The 22510-nt window shown below is 29.6% G+C and overlaps 1 protein-coding gene and 1 long non-coding RNA gene across 2 annotated transcripts in view; both read right to left on the minus strand.

The window, feature by feature from the left end:
• LOC118186880 (gamma-aminobutyric acid receptor subunit alpha-6-like) overlaps window positions 1–19156 on the minus strand; it is a 91752-nt gene extending 72596 nt beyond the window's left edge. Inside the window, exon 1 of the mRNA XM_035357049.2 lies at window positions 18932–19156. Within this exon, the coding sequence (XP_035212940.1) occupies window positions 18932–18975 (44 nt within the window). The 5' untranslated portion in view covers window positions 18976–19156. The remainder of the gene's footprint in view (window positions 1–18931) is intronic.
• On the minus strand, window positions 8680–13313 carry LOC146993203 (uncharacterized). Its single transcript, XR_015038553.1, has 2 exons — window positions 13214–13313; window positions 8680–8844 (listed from the first exon to the last, which is right to left on the minus strand). It is a non-coding gene; the product is annotated as an uncharacterized LOC146993203 (long non-coding RNA).
• Window positions 19157–22510: the final 3354 nt, after the last annotated feature.

A 22510-nucleotide genomic window follows, 5' to 3' on the forward strand; every position in this document is an offset into this window, starting at 1 on the left:
TAAATGTATTATTATACGCTTTCGACCTAGTTTCGAACTCAGGCAACCGGGCAGGCTACATAAATGTGATTTTCTTATGTGTAACGTGAATAGAAGCCAGTTTCCTTCAGAATGTTCTCTACGAAGGCACCCCATTCTTTAGGTAACAATCTCTTATGCTTTGCCATATTCAAACAACCTAACCTAATCTAACTGTATACATATATGTACATAATTGTTAAAAATTATGTATGTACTATATAACGTAGTCATGCGAATGTTGCTAACATTATAAGACGATGGTATTTTACTCGGAAGAACCCAGCAATCCAATAAAAAGGAAATTTGCATCGTAAAATGAAGGCAAGCATTGCTTTATTATTGTTCACAAAAAATGCTGATGAGGAATTAAAATTCTTGAAATTCCATCTAGCATGCGAGACTTAGTATTGTTAAAGGGTAAAGGTCTTTTCTAATTTTTTATTCAATTTAAAACGTTGTTCAGCGTATTCTAAAACTGCAGAAATTAAACAAATGCGTTAAACTCCTTTAATTAGCTGAAATTCGATGTTCTATCGATACGATTCTAAGTTAGTTTTGATTGTCATGTCTCTCAGTGGAGAGTAAGTGAGGTTCATTCAACACATCCAACCGAAATTAAATATAATATTCTACACGGTTTTCCACGCAAAGATCTTCCCAGATTTCATCGTATCCAAATGATGAAGATTTCAAAGGCAATTAGAGAAAGTATTAATCATAATTTCGGAACGGTATTGGCAAGTATTATGTTACAAATACATTAAACAAGTATTGAATAATGAAAGCATAATCGAATCTATTTTTTACTTTTATTTCATTCATTTGGAGCTATTTTATCATAGTTCGTAATAAATATGTCTACACAAATGAGAAAATAAATTTAAAAATATTTACGTTTTAAGTACGATGTTGCTAATTATTGACATATTTTGGAGGTAAATTAAATCCACAAATAAAAACGGAATTTAAATGCCCATATTTAAGAATAGTTTGAGAAAAATTACTGTATTACACATATGTGTAACATGACTATTGTAATTAAGAGAACTATCTGCAGAAGAAATAAATAATTCTTTAAGCAATATTCTATAACTACCCAAAAGGAAATATTTATCCTATTACTATTTTTACTATTATATTTAATCCTAGAACATTTGTAATTTGAAACAACAAAATATATAACATACGTATATTTGTCAGTAATATCGTCGATGCATTCATCTCTGATCTGTTCAACTCAAGAATTACGCTTGGTAGTGTTTCAGGTCTTGAAAAAAAGAATAGTTGGAAGTAAGTGAAACCAGAATTCCTTTCGAAGGTGTAAATTATTAAGCATTTCATTGTTAGAAAATGAAATAAAATCATTTTATTAAGAGTTAAGTAAAACCTAGCATTTTTTCATACATTGATTTTAATCAGATATCTTTTTTTTTGGTAGTTTTATAAAAATATATGTAATATTTGCATACTAAATATAATCAGAAAAATGAATTATTTAAGGTGTAATTGAGCAGTGTTGCTATTTGGATTAATATTTTCTGATGTATTTAAATCTTTTAAGAAAATCACCGTGCTACAAATTGCGGGATAAATTACGCCATTTTGAACTTTAATAGAGTACGCACTTTTAGAAAATAAGCATGACATTATAATTTGTAGTTATAAGGTATCTCTCCCGCCTTCGTGGTGTAGTGGTCAGCACATTGAGCCTGTATTTCAGAGATCCGTGGTTCGATTCCCGGCGAAGGCGGCTACTATTTTTTCATTAAAAAAATGCTTCCAAAAAATCCTAATGACTCTACATTGTGCCTTAATAGAAATTCCTCTTCCCTTAATAATTTACGGAAAATGTTTTCGTCGTCTTTCGTAGTTATTTAAATTTTTTGTAATGCTGTTGATCTTCAAAACACTGTTTATTCAAAAGTAAAATAATGTATTACTTCATATGTTTTATTATTTTCATTTGATTTTAAATAACTTAATACTTTATTTCATGTTATTTACTGTTATTTGCGGTGCAATTTTAGTTTTTCTTACACTAACACATTACTTTAAATGTTTAAATGGTTTATAACTTAGTTTATACAAAAATGTAAAGGATTAAATGGCATGAAAGAAAAGAAACATGTCTAATAAAAACGGAAAATTAAGATCTTTTCAGCTTTTAGATCCATATGTTAATAAGCCATTAATTCATTAAATGTAAGAGGTATACATAATTACTTGCCTGTATTATTGCTATAGGTTTTTATTTGAATTAACCCGATTTTAAAATCTAAATGAATATTTTTCTGACTAGTAAAAAAATGGAAGATAATGTTCGGGTTTTTTATTCTCACTGTTTTTCTTTTATCATAAGTATTTATACACACGACTGTACCTATGAGAATTATTAAGTCACGATGAGTCGGAATAGAAAACATGTTCCTGAAATTTTCTGTTATTTTGTTACTTGATACCTTTATGTTACCCTCAGTACTATTCTTATCAAATAGTTATGATTTTTACTTCCATTCTCAATTTAATTGTTATTACATATTTATATTACTGCAGTGAAAGATAGTAAAATAAAGCTGAGAACATTCGTCTGTTAGATTTTAATTTCCTTTGAAAGTACCTAATTTAGAGCATTTAATACGTTATTGATGATGCATTTTGTATTTATGCAGATTAAAATGATCATCAGTTTTATTCATCTTGATTGAAATTTACATTAACTAATTTTCGCCGTTTATATTTTAATCTTAGCTACATGTTAGAGGTCTTCATTTGGACATTGCCTCTGTTACAACTGTTTTTCCAAATATTTATCTGTTTTATCGCTACAAGATACTTCTGAATAATTAGCATTTGTTACTTAAAACGTTTGCTTGCACCTTTAAATGATTATGGTAATGCACTCGAGGATTATTCGACTGCCTAAAGTGCACGATGCTTTCATGGAGGACATTTTAAGAAACACTGGTTTGTATTCTCTTACACATACAGAACACAGTGTGTTCTTTTTAACAAATGCAATATCAAGAAAATAATTTCGAATTCAAGACAATTTGACAGGAATTTACTTCATTGCTTTCCTCTTAACCGAAAAAGTACATCATTTACCGGATTCATTTACTAGATTCAATTAAATAATGACTTTGAACTCGTGACAGTTATCTATCTAAGGAGAGGGCTTCTTAAAAGATTACTATCCCACATTTGCTTAATGAGACAGAATCGAAAGTTGCCTATTTGGTTGTTGAAACTAGTGTTTAGAGAAAGCGTGCCGAAATTCGTATATTCAGCCTTTGACCTGCTTAATTTTAGGTTTGTATGAGACATTTTTCCATTTATGCCGTTCTATCTCAGTTGACATTAATATAAAAGAAGAAGTATTGGTAAATCACTAATTAAAAATCATCGCGCTCAAGGGCGTAGGTGCGCTGCCGGAGAGTAGTAAATTGCAGATATGGCACGGATACTTTTACGGTAATTCTAGGAAATTCAAGCATATTGTTCTAATGTTTCAATAATAATTACGCGCTGCAGTAATTCTAACTATTTCTAGTTCCTAAAATGTTTCGTCCGAACATCAATCTCATATTATATTTAATAGAGAGGTTTTCATGAACTCGTGAAATGTCTTAAAGAAATACGCAGTTTATAATAATAAGCTTGGCTTACCAATATAATTAACGAAAGAGAAATTAATTTTTTAACAAGACTGAAATGAAGATGACAGGTCGTATTCCTTGCTGTAAAGATAAAAATCGGTACAACTCCAAAGAGTCATACCTGAAAAATACCTGAAAAAAAAAAAAAAAAAAAAACTTCTCTGAAGTCAAATTGCTACCTAACAGTTCATAGTAAGTTAATCCTACAATCATCACAAAGCGACGTTACAAAACACTAAATTTTGGACAGAGTCTTATTTTAAGCAAAATATGTGTACTTGATATAGTTAGTATGCTTCACATATGTACCCAAATGCATACCTATACATGTACAGGAAGTTTGTGGCATAAAATGAGCGCTTTAAGTACTCAAGAAAGATAGAAACAAAAAATCGAAGTAGAAATAGAAGCCAAAAAGGACTTAAGAAACCATACAAGAAAAATTAATACATTAAAAAAACAACCCATAAAAATATATTTGAGAAAGAACTCAAAACCATATACTGTTGTGTCAGTGTTTGTCCTATATTTGACTTCGAATATTAAGCGTTAACTAGATAAGTAACTTCAGAAAGCAAGGCAAACGAAATTTAGAGTCATTTCAAAAGTCACTAGTCATTTCAAAAGCGAATTAATATTTGATATTCATATATATGCACAAACTGTTTTCAATTTGAACGATACTAAAAAATAAGACTAACTTTCAGAATTACTGAGTATAAATCAAATAAAAAGCACATGATCTCTAGTTATTAACAAAGCATGATAGTGTACATTTCCATCATTAATACACTTGTGATGTCTTAAAAGTGAATCTAATCGCATTTAGGGACAAGTAGTTGAAGAATTTTTAAGCAAGAGGAAAACACCTAATCCTTAGGATTGATATAAAGTGTGCATATTATAAGTTGTATATTGAGTGCTGTTAGTTGTGCAATTAAGTTGAAAATACAGTATTTAAATTTACCGTTTATCTCAAAACCTTTCACTCTTTCTCACAAGCATAATATTCATTAAATCATGTACCTTAATGATAAAAAGTATCACGCAGAGCTGCTGAAATTGGTGCTGGTATGAAAAGTTGAGAAAACGGGTAATCGCGAGTAGTAAAGAAGGAAAGATAAGCTTACAGTTAAGTCTTGTGCAAGCTCACAAATTTTTAGGGAAAGTGTGATATCAGAGGAAAGGATTCATCAATATCTAGGCAATAGTAATTTTTGAGCTTATATGATCATGGCCTATAAGTTATAATAAAACTCACCCAGCAGTTACTGCACCGTATTTGATGCCTTAAATTTTTGAAGTCGAAAGTATGTTAATTTTGAGGAGGAGTTGGGAGTAACATGAATAAATAAGCGAAAGAGAGGCCAAATATTAAAACTGGCAAGTTTAAATGCTGGAAGCAAATCGATGCAAAACTTACATAAAGATATTTCGTATCAAATGGGTGATTAAGCATTATTATGAAGATATCTCAGGTATTCATACTGATTACAAATCACATCTCAAAATGGCAAAGTTATAATTAATAATATTTAGGACCAGTACTGTAATTACTTATTCTAGTTTTGTATGCAAAAGAACACTTTTGTTTTAATATTATATTTTAGTTATAATATTACGTAAATTCCTCTGGTATATTTTATAGAAGAATCATTCGTTATTTACACTGTAATTAAATCATTAGTTTCAGGAATACACTCTTCTCATCGCTAAAGAACTTTACGCGATCTTACGCTGTTCGGTAGTCAATCAGATCAGGTAGCTCAGAAAGTAACCAAACACGGACAGCCATATTTTGAATCTTTCATACTCAATGTATTTCCCTTCAGCATTTTTATATGTATAAATCCCAGTATTTATGCTTTGATTGGAATTCTTCCTTGAAATATTTTAATTGAAACGTGTATAGTATTTTCTACGATTCGGCTTAAATACTCTTTACGGTCATCATAGTTGGTGTTGGTGTATTTAATTATGGAAAAGCACACGAGGGCTATCTGCCTAAAGGGAGGGATGCCTTTCGTGGAGGACTTTCTAAGGGAAACTGGCTCGTATACACGTTACACATGGGGAAAACCACGAAAACGCCCATGCAGCCAGCCCGTTCGCGGGATTCGAACCTCAGACCGAACTACCAGTGTTCAGCGTCTTTACCGCTCGGCCGCTGGTGGGCCCCGGTCATCATAGAATGAATAGTTTGATTCATTACCGTAAATTGCCTGAGTCGAAGTTTCTGGACACATAAAAGGATCTTAAATAGTTATTAAAAAAACATATAAGAGAAAAACAGAGTGAAGTAAAACGTTCAGTGAAAACAACGTTAATAGGTGTTTTTGTTTGAAGTGGATTATGTTCATCGAAACATTGTCTTAGTCGGGCAGATAATATTGTGATTTATTGCGAAGTTTTGAGATTACTGAGCATAAATATTCGCAGCGAAATACCTCTGCAGTAGAAGATGAGAACTTAATATTTTCATCACGATAACAATGACTGCCGTACCGAAGAGCTGTTCTGATTCCCCTATCGTAGGGCACGCGCTCGAATCCTGGAGAAGGGCTGCATATTTGTATGTAGTGAATGTGCAACACAGTGTCACTCAAAATATACGGCGAGCCGAAGGTACTCTTGAATGGTTTGGTGGCTAGAGGAGACTCTCGGATTCGTCCACCGGGGTGCTTAACTTCAAAATTGAGACGGAGCTGTGCAAAATCGTACTGCCACCTATATGGTGTTTAAGGCTTATGCTAGTGGCAGACGCAATCTTGTTATCCTTGTTATCTTTTTCTGATTAGTTCAGATGAGTGATTAAACGTCGTTATTTTGATTCAGTAAAGGACTTTTAGTCTCAGTCACTACACGTCTTTCCATTAAAAGACGTCAAGGACATTACAGTCATAGACAACGCGTTACGATCATTGCATAATACATGTGGCAACTACTTTGAAAGAGATCATATTTAATTGAGATAAATTTTCAAATTTTGCTTGCACTTTTCTGATTTTTTTGTTCAACACAGTGAATTTTAATTAAACTCACATTAATTTATGTATGAATAGAAAGCGAAATTTTTCTTTGAAGATAAATTTTTATAGAGTATATCAAAAATAAAAAGTTCTTTTTTCTTCGTTCTATAACATTTAATTTAGCTCACGTCTTAATGTTTTAATACTATACGTCTGGCGCATGTAACGTTTTAAGTTTTGTAACAGAAAAATCTACCATCACTTAATATTTTAATTTTTAATAATGTAACACACTGTAAAAAAAAATCTGTAAGGTTACTAAGAAAACTCATGGAAACTGGGATGCCATGGGTTATTTGAGTAACAGAAACAGGTGTTTTCTTTGTAACGTTACAAGCGTTTTGCCTGTAATGGTTACAGATCTTTTTCTTGTAATATCACAGCATATAGTTATGTAAGTAGAACATATTTTTCTCATGTAAATTCCCAAATGATATATCTGTAATGGTTACAGATTATTTGCGTGTAATATTACAGCAAATAATTATGTAAAAAGAACATGTTTTTCTCATGTAAAATCTCAACAGATATATCTGTAACCGTTACAGGTTATTTGCTTGTATTATTATAGCAAGTTATTATGTGAGTAGAAGATACTTTTCTTACGTAAAATTCCAATGGTTGTATCTGTAAAGGTTTCAGATTATTTCCTTCTAATATCCCATTAAGTAATTATGTGTGTAGAATATATTTTTCATAGATAATACTAAAGGATATGTCTATAAAAGTAATAGATTTTTTTGTCTAAAATGATGCTTATTATAATAAAATATACTGAAATCAAGATGTTTTGAGTAAAACAATATCTGCATGTGTATATCATTATACAGATATATGCAAGTGAAGCATAATAGTTTGGCTTTTTAAATTAGTCAATTTGACCTCATAGCATTAATTTAAAAGATGCACTTTCAACAGCAATGTTCTTTTTTCAAAAAGTAACATTAGTCTGTTGCAGAGTATTTTTGTTTTATGAAGAGAAACTTATGTCTGATATTATTGAAAGGCCTTTCATATTATCATTTTGATTAATTTAAAAGTTCAAATTGATATACTACTCCTTATATTTGCCCTGTAAAATAGCTGAAAAAAATAGTATGTTTTATTTGCATGTTTTAGTGTAAGTTAATAAGATATGTTCTAGAACTTTCTTTTTAGTAATTTTAGCTAAAATAGACACATGTTGCTTTAGATTTAACTTTAGAGTAAACGTGTTGCATGTTGATATGATCATATTATTACAGTAAAAGACATTTTGTGAAATATTTCTATGAAGAACTCAGAACAGCTGTTCTTCATATTTCAAAAATATATTCTCTCCTTCTAAAAAATGACACTTTCAGTAAATTAAAGAATTCAACATAGCAATGAACTTCATTTTGTTACTACAAGGAATTCAAATTTTGTTCATACGCTTGAATTACAACGTCTAACTAATTTTTTTGTTCTTATCTGCACTCAGTGTTTATCAACAGTCTGCTATTGTTTGAAATAATGCATAATTTTTTTACTTACCTTCAAATAATTTCCTTTGAATTAACAGATAGAAGTCTTTCATTAAAAACCTAATGTCATGCTTTTTCAATAAGCATAAAACTTTGCCAACTGACCTTAATTTTTAAAGCCTTGTTTCCCTTAAAATTCTTAATACAACTATGCCTTTAAGAAATTTATTTCTAAAATTAATACTTCAGTTTAGCTTAAAATTTAATGCATTTTAATTTTACCTATAATTTTTTACAAACATAATATGTAATAAATCTAAGCTTAATATTTACCATTTTTACCATTTCGAAAGTGATACTATAGTTATTATAAATTTCGAGATTCGCATACAAAATTGTGAAATAAACGTGTGACAACAGAAAACAAACTTTATGCTCTCTCTATATTACAGCATGTTAATTAAGAAGTTTATTGAATTTATAATTTTATTGTGAAACACTATGAAGCAAATGATATGCTAATTAAAATACAGAAGTAAAAATAATTTATTAATTCATAAACTTTACATAAAACCTGAAAAAAAGAATTAATTAAAAAATAACATAATATAATTTAATAAACATTTCATAAAAATTCGTTTCGACTGCTTGGAAAAAATGAATGGTTTTTCTCCTCTTTGTAAACCATGTCTCCTAAATAAAGAAAAAAACATTTCTTTTAAAATCATAATCATGCTCTTAAAAAGCTTATAAAAATTATTTTAATAGATGTTTTAAACATGTGCTTATATAACACTTTTAATCATATTTCTTTATAATATCTTAATTAATTAAGGACAGCTTAAATTCTTTAAAAAATTGGATTACAGTGAGCCGTCTCATTACGACAAGCTACCTCAGTCAATCACTTTTTAAATTTAACCAGCATTCTTCATAAAATAACTAATTAGTAAACATAACTTCTCTAGGATGCCCACTATCATTTAAAGATCAAAATTTTCAGGAATCACGTATAGCTAGCTTAGAGAAGGTTCATTGTACAAAAACAGCCAATATTCAAATATTTTCATAAATGAAGCCACCATAGTTATTAAATATAATATACAGTATACTTATATTCAGAATTCAGAACTTGAATAAATTTCTCGAACTGTTTCAGCATTCGAAAAATATTATATTTATTACCTTAAATTTCTAAAACAATATTACATATTCGTCCAAAGGAATCACTGGGACTCGGACAACATTTTCCCCCTAGCTTTCTTTTAGCACAGGATTCTGAATATGTTTTAAAGATTTAGGTAATGTTTGTCTTCCTTAAGGCGCTCACAAAACAAGTTACCCTAAATGTTTTGTCCGCATAGTGGTCATTTTCATCTTACTAACTGATTTGCTAGTGGATTTTGGGTGCATGGCCTATCATTGATGAAACAATAATAGTGAACAGCTTCAAGAAAATTGGGATATCTAATGCTCTTGATGCCATATTCCCACTTATTTTTACTAATTTTATCTTCTGAAAATTAAGAGGGAAAAATTAAACGAATAATTTAATTTCCAAAGGACAGAGTCACAGTAAGAATATAACAAATGAAAAGTAATCATGGATAAACTACTACTATCACAATATTATTTACTTAAAAGAAACCTCTATTTCAATAAGAATACACATAATTGCAACATCTAATAAGTTATCTTATTTCTTCTTTATAATTTGAACTTCTGTCATTCTCATTGTTGTTCTTGCAAATCCTTAGGCCTCAGATCATACATAAATAATTAGAGAAGGTTGTGGTCCGATGCTTGCTAGGGTGAACATTCAGCTGATATGGCAAAATTGCACAGTGAATGGCAGTTGGTATTTGCTTTCACTATCATAGATCATTGTTTGTATTAGGCTGACATAATATTCAACAGTTAGAAGAGAAAGATTCAACGGGGCCGTAAGTGTGCAAAAGTTTGCCTTTGTTAGTATGACGAAAACAATCATTATGTTGATAAATCCATTTTAAAATCTTGGGATATTCATTTTCTGAATGCATTAAAAGGGGGAAAATTATGTAAATATTTTTTTAATTTTCAGAATCTGGTTCTAAAGCTCGGTGGGGTGGAATATGCAACGCAATACGGTAATTCTGAAGATCATTGCTCGGGGCAGTACAAACTAAACGGTGATAACTTGCATGCTGTAGAAGAAGACACAAATTGCAGTTCCAGATGCATTAAATGCTTTGAGGTCTAGGAAGTAGCAGTGGGCAATACTAAGAGTGAAATTCAAGGTATAGGGAAGTAGGAATGAAAATTACTTTTATCAGATAACTTAAATGGTTATGTTACTAAACTTTCTTATTGGAATGTCGGTTTCTTTTAAATAATAATACTATGATAGTTACCAGTAGTTCATTCATTAATATTTTTGATTGGTTATGATCTTATTGTAATCACATCCTTCAAAATTAAATTGATTGCTCAATTTCCCCCTTGATTTTCATACTATAATATAAAAGGAAGAAAAAAGTCTGCAAGTAAACATAACTCCTCTTTCTCTCTCTATATATAGACATGTATCTTCGTGTGCAACTAAGCAAAACAAATGTGACTTTTTCTTCTTTAAAAAAATTGTATAAATAAATAGGATGAGAATTAAGTTCATTTCAAAGACTTATGACACATGAAATATACATGATCAAAATAAATAAGAAAATTAAGTTCAAATAAATTTTAAGCTAAATTATGTGTTGCAATGTAAGTTGCAATAATTCAATAATGTATGTAATAATTAATACTAACAAAACCAAACATCATATTCCCATTCTGCAAAGTATAAAAATTCTTCTGCAAAACTGAAAAAATGACCAAAACTTTGGCTTATTTGATAACTTTCAAATTCACTCCTTTGTTTGCATTTAGAATTTATAACTTTAATTTTCCACAGAAATTTGTTTTTGATTTTAAAAAATTTCACTGGCATAATTTCATTCACTTCAGCATATATTAATAGATGCAGAAGGTTTTTGTACCTTACATAATTTTAAATCTTATGTAAACTAACGTAATTAATAACAAAATCAAAACATAGATCAGAAACTGCATAAAATTTAATTAATAATTACTACTAGTGTCACAAGAAATGCTATGAAATTAATAAAATAAGAATGAGATAAAATATATAGAATTAATATTCCACATGTGTGAAGTTTGGAAGTTTTACGTTAAATAATTTTTTTTAATTAAGTATTTTTAAAAATGACCCCTTAAAGCATGGGACCTTTCGTAATTAGAACTTGCAAATCCACTTCGCTAGTCTTTCATAACATTGCTTTTCTTTTATTAACAAGAAATATTGCATTCAGTTATTTAATTTAAGATATCAAAAATAATGCTACTGAAAGGCATGAATACTTACTTAAATTTGAAATTAATTTGGTTGACTTAAAATAATATTTAAAAAAATAAATCTTCATATATACGTCTAAAAATCAGACCTTATTAATTTTCTTTTATTTGAACGATATCTGAATTCTGCCTTAGTTTGGACTAGTAAATCATAGGGCAATTAAATGCCAAGCTATAAGAAAACTAATGTAGTTTACAAATGCACTGAATTTTATTTCCGGTATTAACTTTCAAAGAAGGTAAAATTTTCTGCATATTTGCATCATTTGGATTGATAGAATATGGCAAAGCATGCAAAGGCTATCAGCCTAAAGGGAAGTATGGAAGCACTTGAAGTATATATTCATGGGCGGTTTTGTAAGGAAAAGTAGCTTGCATTTCCATTTATTCATGTGTGTATATATATATATTTATATTGTTAATGCTAAAATCAATGCTTCATTAAAAATTCATTATTATTTAATTTTAATACAACATACAGATACAGAATTGTTTTAAATTCCAATAAACAATAATAATTTATTTTTAAGAAAACTTATTTTATGATTTATATATTATATTACATGAATAAGAGAAATATTTGTCAAGAAATGTATTAAACTTGTATTAGCAGATTCATGCTATCCTAGTAACAAGATTATCATACTTCAAAACTGTATTAAAACTGGGCAAAATAAAACCAACATAAATTCTACATTAAATGTTTAAAAACTTATAAGTATGCAATGGTAGTTATATATACAATATAATATATGTTGTCATTTATAAAATATTAATGAAATGGTATTTTTGGAAATAATGCACAAAATTTTAGTTTTGTTTTATAATTAGTTTAACGAATTGTTAGAAAAATATTTTAGGTCATTTCCATTTTTCCCCTGTTGATATTGGTATATTAAAATATATGGAATAATTAAGTTGCATCTAGTTAGTACAACAAAACATTACGAAAAGTATGATACGGCATATTTTTAATCAATATAATTACTTCATTTTGGAGTTATAATATTTTCGTAAGAAATTAATACCAATGAAAAAAATATTATTACACTAAAGGAATAAACGAGATTCTCGACCGCGTTGTTCAAGTTTTTGTAATTTTACTTCATAACACAGTCGTACATAAACATATTAGACTGAATTATAAACCAGGTATAACTAATCAGATAATACTAGAAAAAGAATAAATTAAACCTTGTAAGCAAAAAAATATATAGATTACATTCAGAATTCTAAATGTTTATATAAACGTTTCTCGCAAGGCCTGCCGGGAAAAAGATGTCAAATGTTCTTTGGTCAGACGATTGGAAAAGAACGCTAAAATGATTAGTTTTGTTTTCAACAACCACATTACCATTTCAATTATATACCACAAGCAGTGATTAAATTTTGGAATAATTAGTTTTAAATAATAATACGGGCAATTTAAGGCGTAATTTATCGGATGCACAATGACAAAATACTACTATTAGATCTGCATTTGGAATAAATATTTTGCACTCTTTCAACTCATTAGACATTACGAACACTGATATTAATTAATCGCAAAGCTTAAACGTTTAAATACTTACTCACTACATATAACAGTGCAAAGTGCATGAGAATAATCTGCATAAAATGAACAATAAATATTTCAAGTAGTAATTGTTAACATTTTCTTACTTACCTGCGCTATACAACCAACATGCATTCAGCCATGTTTTTTTCTGCAACTAGCTTTCAAACACTTTTCTCCTGATTGGCTAATTTCCAGTCAGTCACGTGATTCTTCCGCGCGGCTACTGAAATTTTATCTGTAATGTTACAAGCAAATCAGATGTTACCGCTACAGTTTGCTTTCAACCTGTTACCATTACAGGAAATTCTTCTGTAACTTTTTGATTTCTGTAACTTTACAAAACTTTTGCCTGTAAAGAGCGAACTTTTTTTTTACAGTGCACTTCCGTGGGGCACATGAGAATTTGAAACGTAAATAAGTGATCGCTCAGTAAATAGTAATAGTAATAGCTGTAAGTTTTGACTGACTTTTAAAACAAATATAAGACTGAAGCTGACGTACCTTTAAAAAGGACTTCCAAGGTTTCTTACATAGAAATGAACCAGTTTCTGTGTGATTTACAGTACTGTGAAAAATTTGGCGAATTTTAAATCGTTTTCTATATATCTGTTCTTTTTATAAAAATGTGAATGAGGGAGAGAAAGCAACAATGTGTAATCAAAAATAATTTTTAAATCAAGAAACATAGATAAAATGATAAACAAACAATGTGATTTTACAGTAGTACAAACATTATATGAGTTTTAGTATTCAAATTTGCTTGGTAATTTCTCTTCTCTTAACTTTGGCAGTGACTGAGGTTTCTACTGACTACGAGGTTTCTTTAAACTGTTCTCTTAAGTCGAGGAAAGAGTTTTATTACTGATTTCTTTCTTCTTCAGCAGTAATAAAAAATTATCACCATTCACCTTAATCTAATTAGAATTTCGAAATAAACGTTATTTTTAAAGTAAGATATTATAAGAAATTGAAATTATTCATATCTAAAATGCATTGGCTTAAAATTTCCTTGATCAAATGTTCATGCAGGAAACAAATTTAAAAGAAGTCTACGGCGGGAAACAAAGTAATGACAAAGCTTGCAATCAAAAACCTTCATCGTACGGTCAAGCTAACAGAAAAAGGAACTGAAAATATTGCACTTCCAAAACATCGTGATATATCTTAGTATGGAGAAGCAGTAATCAAAACTTTGTTATTATAAACATCTCCAAAAGATGTTAGAAAAAAGCAGATACAAAATACTGCAGGAATAGGTGTTTTATTAGTTAAATTTAAAATAAAATGTGCCCAAATAAGCGTGTGAAATATGATCATAATCTTAAGGCTTGATAAAAATTAATTAGATTAATTATTTAAGGTTACATAAGCTTAAAGAAAGAGAAGCCTTCAATAAGCATTTTCTAAGCAAAAGTGGTTCATATTCGTATTATACACGAAGAGAGCCATAAAAAACCTCAGATAAAGAGACAGACTGCCAGGATTTCAACTGGGGTAGGACACTGCTGATCTACGAAAGCAATTCGGTTCTAGATTTCACAGTCTATAATTTACATTTATTAAACTTGTAGAGACATTAGATATTTTTTTGGAGCAGGCAAGATGAAAACCTAGCAACGTCTTCGCCGGGAATCGAACCACGTACCTTTGGAATACCGTCCCAGCATGCAGAACCACACTACACCACGAAGGCACGCTAGTAAAGTGGGAGAAATACCTTATAACCTCTTTCGAGCTACTTATAAATTTGACTGTATGTCAGAAGTTTAAAATACAAGGTTTTTACTTTATTAAGCAATAACGATGTAGATTTTTGCATGCCCAGAAAAATCAAAAAACAGTGAACGGCTTTGAAAATACAGAACATTTATATGTCATTCACATGTTATATAAAATTTCCTTGGAAGATAACAGTTATAAGAAATTAATGTTAAGAAGTGTGCTGTGTGTATACTTTTGAAACTTTTGTACGGGTAAATTAAATAATTATATATTAGTTTTAATAAAAGTTTCTACACAATATCTTATTTTCTTCTTCCATAATTTAATGGCAATAATTTTTAATTTTTAAGATTTGCTGCATTTTTTTCTGTCATAATGTTTTATTCAATAATATTTGCCCTTGTTTTTCAACCTTGGTTATTTGCATATAATGTATGAATGGTTATAATTAATTGCATCTATTTATTTATTTTTATTCTATTGTTATTCAAAGTAGCATAGGACAATTTCTAATGCATAATTTATTCAAATTTATACTTCTGAAAACGTTTTCTTTTAAAAGAACAATCTGGTAAGGTTATAAGAATACAAAATTCAATTGTTTACACAGAATGTCTAAGGGTATTTACTACTCAAGCACTTCTGCTATAACTTATAATATGTATATGTATTTTCTTCCATCTTTCCGCATTCCTTCCTGGTGTTACTGGAAGTATGCTCGACTCGTATTCGGAAGGGTAGTAGTTTGAATCCCAACTAAGGCCCTTCGGATTTCTTCAGATTCCTGATGGAAAAAAATTTCTGGTGACTTTATATAGCTACCTTTAGAAGTGGCCTCTACAGCACGTTATCCCCTTTCCTAAATTCTGACAGTGGAGACAAGATACTACACCCAACGTAAAGGTAAACTTAAAACTTTATAGCCTCACAATTAATGAATTTAAATTGAAATAATGCAACACTACATCAAAGTCTTCTTAACCCATCAGCTGGCTGAAGCTGGCGGTATTTTAACTAAGCTACATTCGCAATAAATCCAGGCGAAGATACAACACTAACTGGTTGGACAGATAAAGCTCAGCTAATATTTACCTTTTACCAACAGTGCAATGTCAGGCATTCACATCTGTTCTATCAGCATCTTTCTTTCTAAAAGAAAGCTGCAGTGGCGGTAAGAAACAAGTCGGGATTATAAATCACGGCTGTCATGATTCTCGTTTTCATTTTAATCTACAGCGCTTGCCATAAAATCTACATAACCCTTTAGGCTAAGCAAGTACGTAACGAAACAAGGCACACAGGAAAGAATCAACGTAATCAACGTAACTTTGATAACTATTAGTCAACTTAAATGAAAATTCAAATGTGTATATGCCAGCTGTAATTTTAATGAAAGCTCATTGAATTGTTATGCTTCATGAGAGCAAAAGAAGATAAAGCATTTTTTAAAGTTATTAATTTTAGGCGAAATATGGCATGTCCTTTAAAACTAACATTTTGTATATAACCTTAAACTGTGTTAGCAAGCATTAAATAGCGTTTATCATAAACGTGAAATTTTCACAGAATCGAATGGGATATATATGAAACATCAAAGCTCAGTGAGCGACTTTTGTCACTCTTTAAAGTTGTAATTAACTATCTGCACAATTGCTTCAATTTTTCCTTTTGTAATGTAGTGAGCAGGTAATATCAATAATTGTTTTTACAATATTTCGTTAATTGTTAATGATATAGTTCGCACAAACGTTTCTTGTGCAAATAATAACAGTTTCATTTTTAGTTGTATACCACATTTATTTCTCCTACTTCATCTGCATCCTTTGCTTTGCATATTTGTTCTCCAAGTAAGCAATCTATTTGACCATTGCTCTAAAGATTTTAATAATTAAAGAAAACATGCGCGTTGATAGATTATGACTAAACCACTATAACTCATTCTTTTTTTTTATTCTGTTGCAATATTACTACATTTTTGGTCATTGTTCAGTTTCACATACTGAAGCATTGCTGTATAATTTCTAAAGTGTGGCAACAATTCAGGCCGTGAATGCTGGCAAAAGAACTTTAGGAAAACTTCAAGATATTTCTCTCTTTCAATTCCTTTTTAAATAGGCGCTAAAAATAGTAAACAAGAAAAGAAATAAACATTTCTGTAAATTCCATTTCAGTACGTGTAACAAAACAGTTTCAACTACTTTTGGGCAATAATCAGCTGGAATTAAAGTGATGCTTGTCTTCTAAATCCAAAATAATGACCTACGTACAAGCAATATAGTTGTGCTTTTGAAATTATTTTAAAATGTGCAACGTTACTTTCTTATATCTCTTTACCAATTACAGGGAAAACATATATATGTCCGCAGAAGAGAAAGGAATTTCGATTGCTTCTAAAAATCAATTTCTGTTTTATTATCTATCAAAAATTTAGAAATTTAATTTATGCTTTTTACAAAAATTTCAATAGTAACAAAATCAATAAAAGAAAAGAAAATATCAAGCTTAATCGCATAAAATAATATTTGGCTTAAAATCTCAGAATAACAATGTGCCAAGCACTTGAATATTCAAGAATTTGTCTCTCTAGGGAAATACGTGTGCTAATGTATTTAAACTGTATAAAAAGTAACTTTTAGCTTTATAAATGCAATTTATAAGTTCAGGGATATTTTATTATGCATGCAAATTGTTGTAAATAGAAACGTATTGTAAGTACACGTATATTAAATAAAAGTGCATGGTATTCCCTTTAAAAGACATATGTGTGAAATAATAAAATTTTGATGCATTGAAAAGATTGTTCTAATTTGCTTTTTCTATCAATAAAATTAATAAAATAATAAAGAGGAACAAATTATATAACCTTTTTAAATTTCTTTTAATTATAAAATGAGGTTATGTGCTTTCATGATACATTTGACACACTTAAAGCGACTACAGTTCGATCGTTTTAAGGGCTTTCTAAAATACGTTAGTTGTTTGATGTATCGTAATGATAACATTATGAAATATTAATACCATATTAATGTTTACACATTTTGCTAAGACAGACGCTTAATCCTTGCTGCATTAAAAAAACATTACATTTGTCAGCTATGCGCGCCACGCAGACTGAGATATATAACAGCTTTAATATTATTAATATTCCAAAAAATTTCCAGGTAGTGATGTTAATACAAATAGCTCATTTTAATACCAAGTCCTGAAATTCAGTTTCTGAAAAAAATTAAACATTAGCGCAAAATGAAATACAGATGAGAGCGGAATAATTATGTTTTTGGTTGATTGCAATAACATAGTAAATTTAAATGGCGAAGTTAAGTATGTTACCTTTTGTTTATAACTACTTTAATTTACCTCACCAACACATTAACGATTATTTAAAAAAATCTTATAATAATAGGTCCTCAATTGGTAACATCTGTAATAAAGATTATTACTTATTAATGATTTCGGTATGTTAATAGTTCAAATAAATATCTTTCCCCGCTAAAATACAGTCATATCGCTCATTATTGAGAGTTTATAAAATTTTAAGAACTCACCTTTTCTCATTAAAATATACTTTTTACTTCGTTTAAGAAAAGTGTAATGTATGTTGCATATTTATTGCACAGCACATTGTACTAAATTTTGGGCACAGTTTATTAAAAATTTTAATTTTATATCTACATCATGCAGTACACATTCGAAACAAGCTTTTCATTTACTTATTTTTCTCAAATGCAAGTTATTTGAAGTTGAATCATATATTTTGTCTTACATCATAAAAAGAAGTCATTTATGCAGAGGAAAAGATGCAATTTGAATTTCAGAAATGAGACCATTGAACGTGTAAGATATTACTTTCGAATTGAATTTTATTCATATTTATGTGCATTTATACCTTTCTTTGGTTACATTATTTCGTGAAAAGTATCGATACTCAGATTTTATTTTGCATGCTAGTTCACTTTGTCAAGTGATAGCCACTCAGAAAACTTGTCGAGTAGTTATAAATGACTTAAATTTCAAGCGGATTCATCAGAAATCTTTAATAAAATAATTCATTTAAACAATTAACAGTTTAGAAGTTGTTTTCAAACAGACTAAAAAATTTCCTACCTGACTTGTTGCACAAGTAAGGCTATCGTGTAAAACACCAACATCTCTTCAAAACGAATCCAGTGCAAGTTGTTCAGTCAGTAATGTAAAGATTTAGCATTGCGAGCCTCATTTCTCAGAGTTTTACAGGATGCGGGGAGTTGGAAGAGGCAAGGATAGAAAATACGCGCTCTCCACGTGCTCCCTAACCTCTCCCATCCACCTTTTCTGGAGCTCCCATCACCCTCCACAACCATCGCATACGTCATCGAAGCTAAAGCGATTGCGCCAATGTGGTCAACTTGGAAGTTCGTTCAACCACGTGATAACACTCGAAATTAAATGAAAATGGTTTGCACAGATGCATATTTGATTTCATACCCTTGATTTGCCTATGTTTCCCCGAAAGGTAGGTCAAATAATTTTCTCTGAAAACAGCTATCATAAATGTAACGGGAAGCAAACAAAACTATACTGAAGATGTAAAAGTACCTGCGACAAAAGTTTCAGGTGTACATAATATATATTTAATAAGACCAGTGTATAATGTAGTTGGCATTAAATATGATCAAAGTCTAGCTGTTCGAGCTAGAACTCAAATTTAATTTCTTCTTATTTACGCATTACCAAATTTGAACTACTAGTGCATTTAATTTGTTTTCAGAGATAGTAGAATGTGTTTCATGCATGCACGCTAAAGTGCACTATTAACGGATGAAAATTCTCTTTCTCCAAGAAAGGTTTAAATTTGAAATTCTGATCAGGAATCTTTCTTAAAAACTAGCGAATAAAGGATGTTTTGAAATTTTTTTCTCGAGCATATATACAGAAAATTAGAAATTCGAAAGTAGGTACCAGATAAGAGGCTGTATTTATTATTGCTATGCCTTTTGTTATAAAAATATTTATTTTGTAGCAATTAATAACGAATTGAATGCATTTCATTTTGTTGTTTAATTTCACGGGAACATTTTCAAATGCTACTGTAGCTGCCTTAGCTTCCTATACAATTTTTTCTGACTTTTTATTAATTAACTGTTTACTTGTTTTTATATGCTTTCTAAGATAACTATTTCATTGCGTGAGTATAGTGATTACAGGAGTTTCTTTTTATCGTATTTGTATGCTTCGGTTTTGATCTCTTCATTTTATTGTCCATTTATTTTGCTACTTTACATAATATATTTATATATTAGGTATACAGCGAGATAAGTAAAGCTAAGCTATTATTTATGTTTATGAAATACGAGAACGTAAATAGAAAAATAAACAGTGTTACTATTAAATTTTTGTCTTGAATACTGCATGAAAATGACACCATGCATAAATTCTAAGCTGCTATGCTTATTCAACGGATGGCATTTATTATTTTTTTCTGTTCATATCCTGCTCTATTGTTGAGCATTTAACGACTATGTGCCAAAGAAAGATTGTTTTGTTAAGAACTTTTTAAAGAAACCTAATTTAATATCTACATAAACGTATGCGATACCACTAAACTGCTGATACAGATAACTGACAGGACAACGAAACTGACAGGACAATGAAATACGAGAACGTAAATAGAAAAATAAACAGTGTTACTATTAAATTTTTGTCTTGAATACTGCATGAAAATGACACCATGCATAAATTCTAAGCTGCTATGCTTATTCAACGGATGGCATTTATTATTTTTTTCTGTTCATATCCTGCTCTATTGTTGAGCATTTAACGACTATGTGCCAAAGAAAGATTGTTTTGTTAAGAACTTTTTAAAGAAACCTAATTTAATATCTACATAAACGTATGCGATACCACTAAACTGCTGATACAGATAACTGACAGGACAACCAGGAAAAGAATCCGAAAAACTAAGCATGAGTAATTGGTATTTTAAAAAATCTTCTTTTAATAAGATTTCAGCCAGAAAAGTTATACTACAAGAGTTTTTTTAATAGATTTAATCAGCATCCGTTTAAGTCAGTAGGTATTTTATGCTGGAGTATACAAATATCTGTTATGTGATTTAGACGTTTCTAAAGATCAACAACGCAAAGAATTAAAATCCATAATGAACAAATAGTCACCATAATCCTCTACTCAAGATCTAACTTTTTTGGTGCATCAACAAAGGGAAGTGAATTTTGTGTTGTGTCTTTTTTTTCTCTGTGGTGGGTAAAGGAGATGGGTAAACTAAGTAAAATATTAAAACCTTTTAGTTAAATTCTCATTAAATAAAACCATGAATCTCATTTTAAAATGAAGGTTTCTTTCCGGTAAGTAAGTAGAACGTGATGAATTTATTTTAAAGTGCTTGTCTCAAATTTCTTTTCTCGGCGATTTAGTTTGCATTCCTGTGCATAGTTTTACGGCAGTAAAGAGACATAAAAGATTATAAACATTTTGACAATTGTACATAAATGCGATTTTATTATGTTAGACCAAGTAAAATAATTGCTTTTTTAAGTCGTTAACTTACATTCTGTTTATTTTTTCATGCCTAAGGCTTTGGTAAAATCTTTCGAGATTAAGCTTTCTTTAAAGTTAACAGCAATTTACCTATGACTTAGTTTAAGGGGGCTCATACACCTTAACCCATTACGATCTTCGAATATGTGACTGTTGCAAGAATTGGGATATTTTATTTATTTTAAAAGCAATTACTTCCAACTTTTTATGCCTGACTCCATAATATAGCTGCCTTGGGAACTAGTAACCAGAAAGTTTTCTTTGCACCAACTGTTTTTGTAATTTAATCCGCTTTGTGACAAAAGGTTTCGTCATGTTTCCATCTTGCGAGCATGATATTTTAAAAATGGCTAATGGTACATATTTGAAATTTAATTGAATTCTTTATATGGACATTATTTTCTAACTGAACCAAAAATCTGATGAATATTTTAATATTAAAAAATTTTATGCACGAAAACATTACAAAATTTTTTAATAAAATACATTTTATAAATTCAACTCCTAATAAAATAAAAATTTAACGTGAAATTTTTAGAATTTTGGGTTCACAGTAATTTCCAAATGTTATAAAAGCTATATATTAAATATGGAATTAAATTATGCAATAGAATGTCTTAAACTGCGCGCGCAAGGTGGAAATATTACAAAAAATTTTGTCACAAAGTGGATTAAATTATAAAAAAATATTTGAGGCAACACAAACGTTCTCGTTACTATTTTAGAAAGCGACTATATTATGTAGACAGCTGTAAAAGGTTGGAAATAATTGCTTTTAAAATAAATAAGTTATCCCAATTCTTGCAACAGTCACATATTCGAAAGATCTTGTGGATTTTAAGATGTGTGAGTCCCCTTAAACAATATTCCATTTTACAGGACTTTTATTTTTTAAGACTTTTTATCCCAGTGACTTCACTCTGTTTTAAAATGGGAAGATTTATATTCAAAATTCTCTTATAAAACATCCTGTAAACCATTTCCTGATTCAGAATAATTTAATAGCGAAACTCTTGTAATCTAATATATCAGTGTTTTATTCCTGTTGTTAGTAATATGGGTAACAGGTTTTTAACAAGTATGTTTAAAAAGAATCACTTGTTTCCAAAAATTATTTAAAGTAGCAGCACAGCCTATTTTATTAAAGCA

This window comes from Stegodyphus dumicola, chromosome X1, assembly GCF_044657685.1.
Source record: "Stegodyphus dumicola isolate Sdum_Otavi_A_Nest chromosome X1, ASM4465768v1".
NCBI lineage: Eukaryota > Metazoa > Arthropoda > Arachnida > Araneae > Eresidae > Stegodyphus > Stegodyphus dumicola.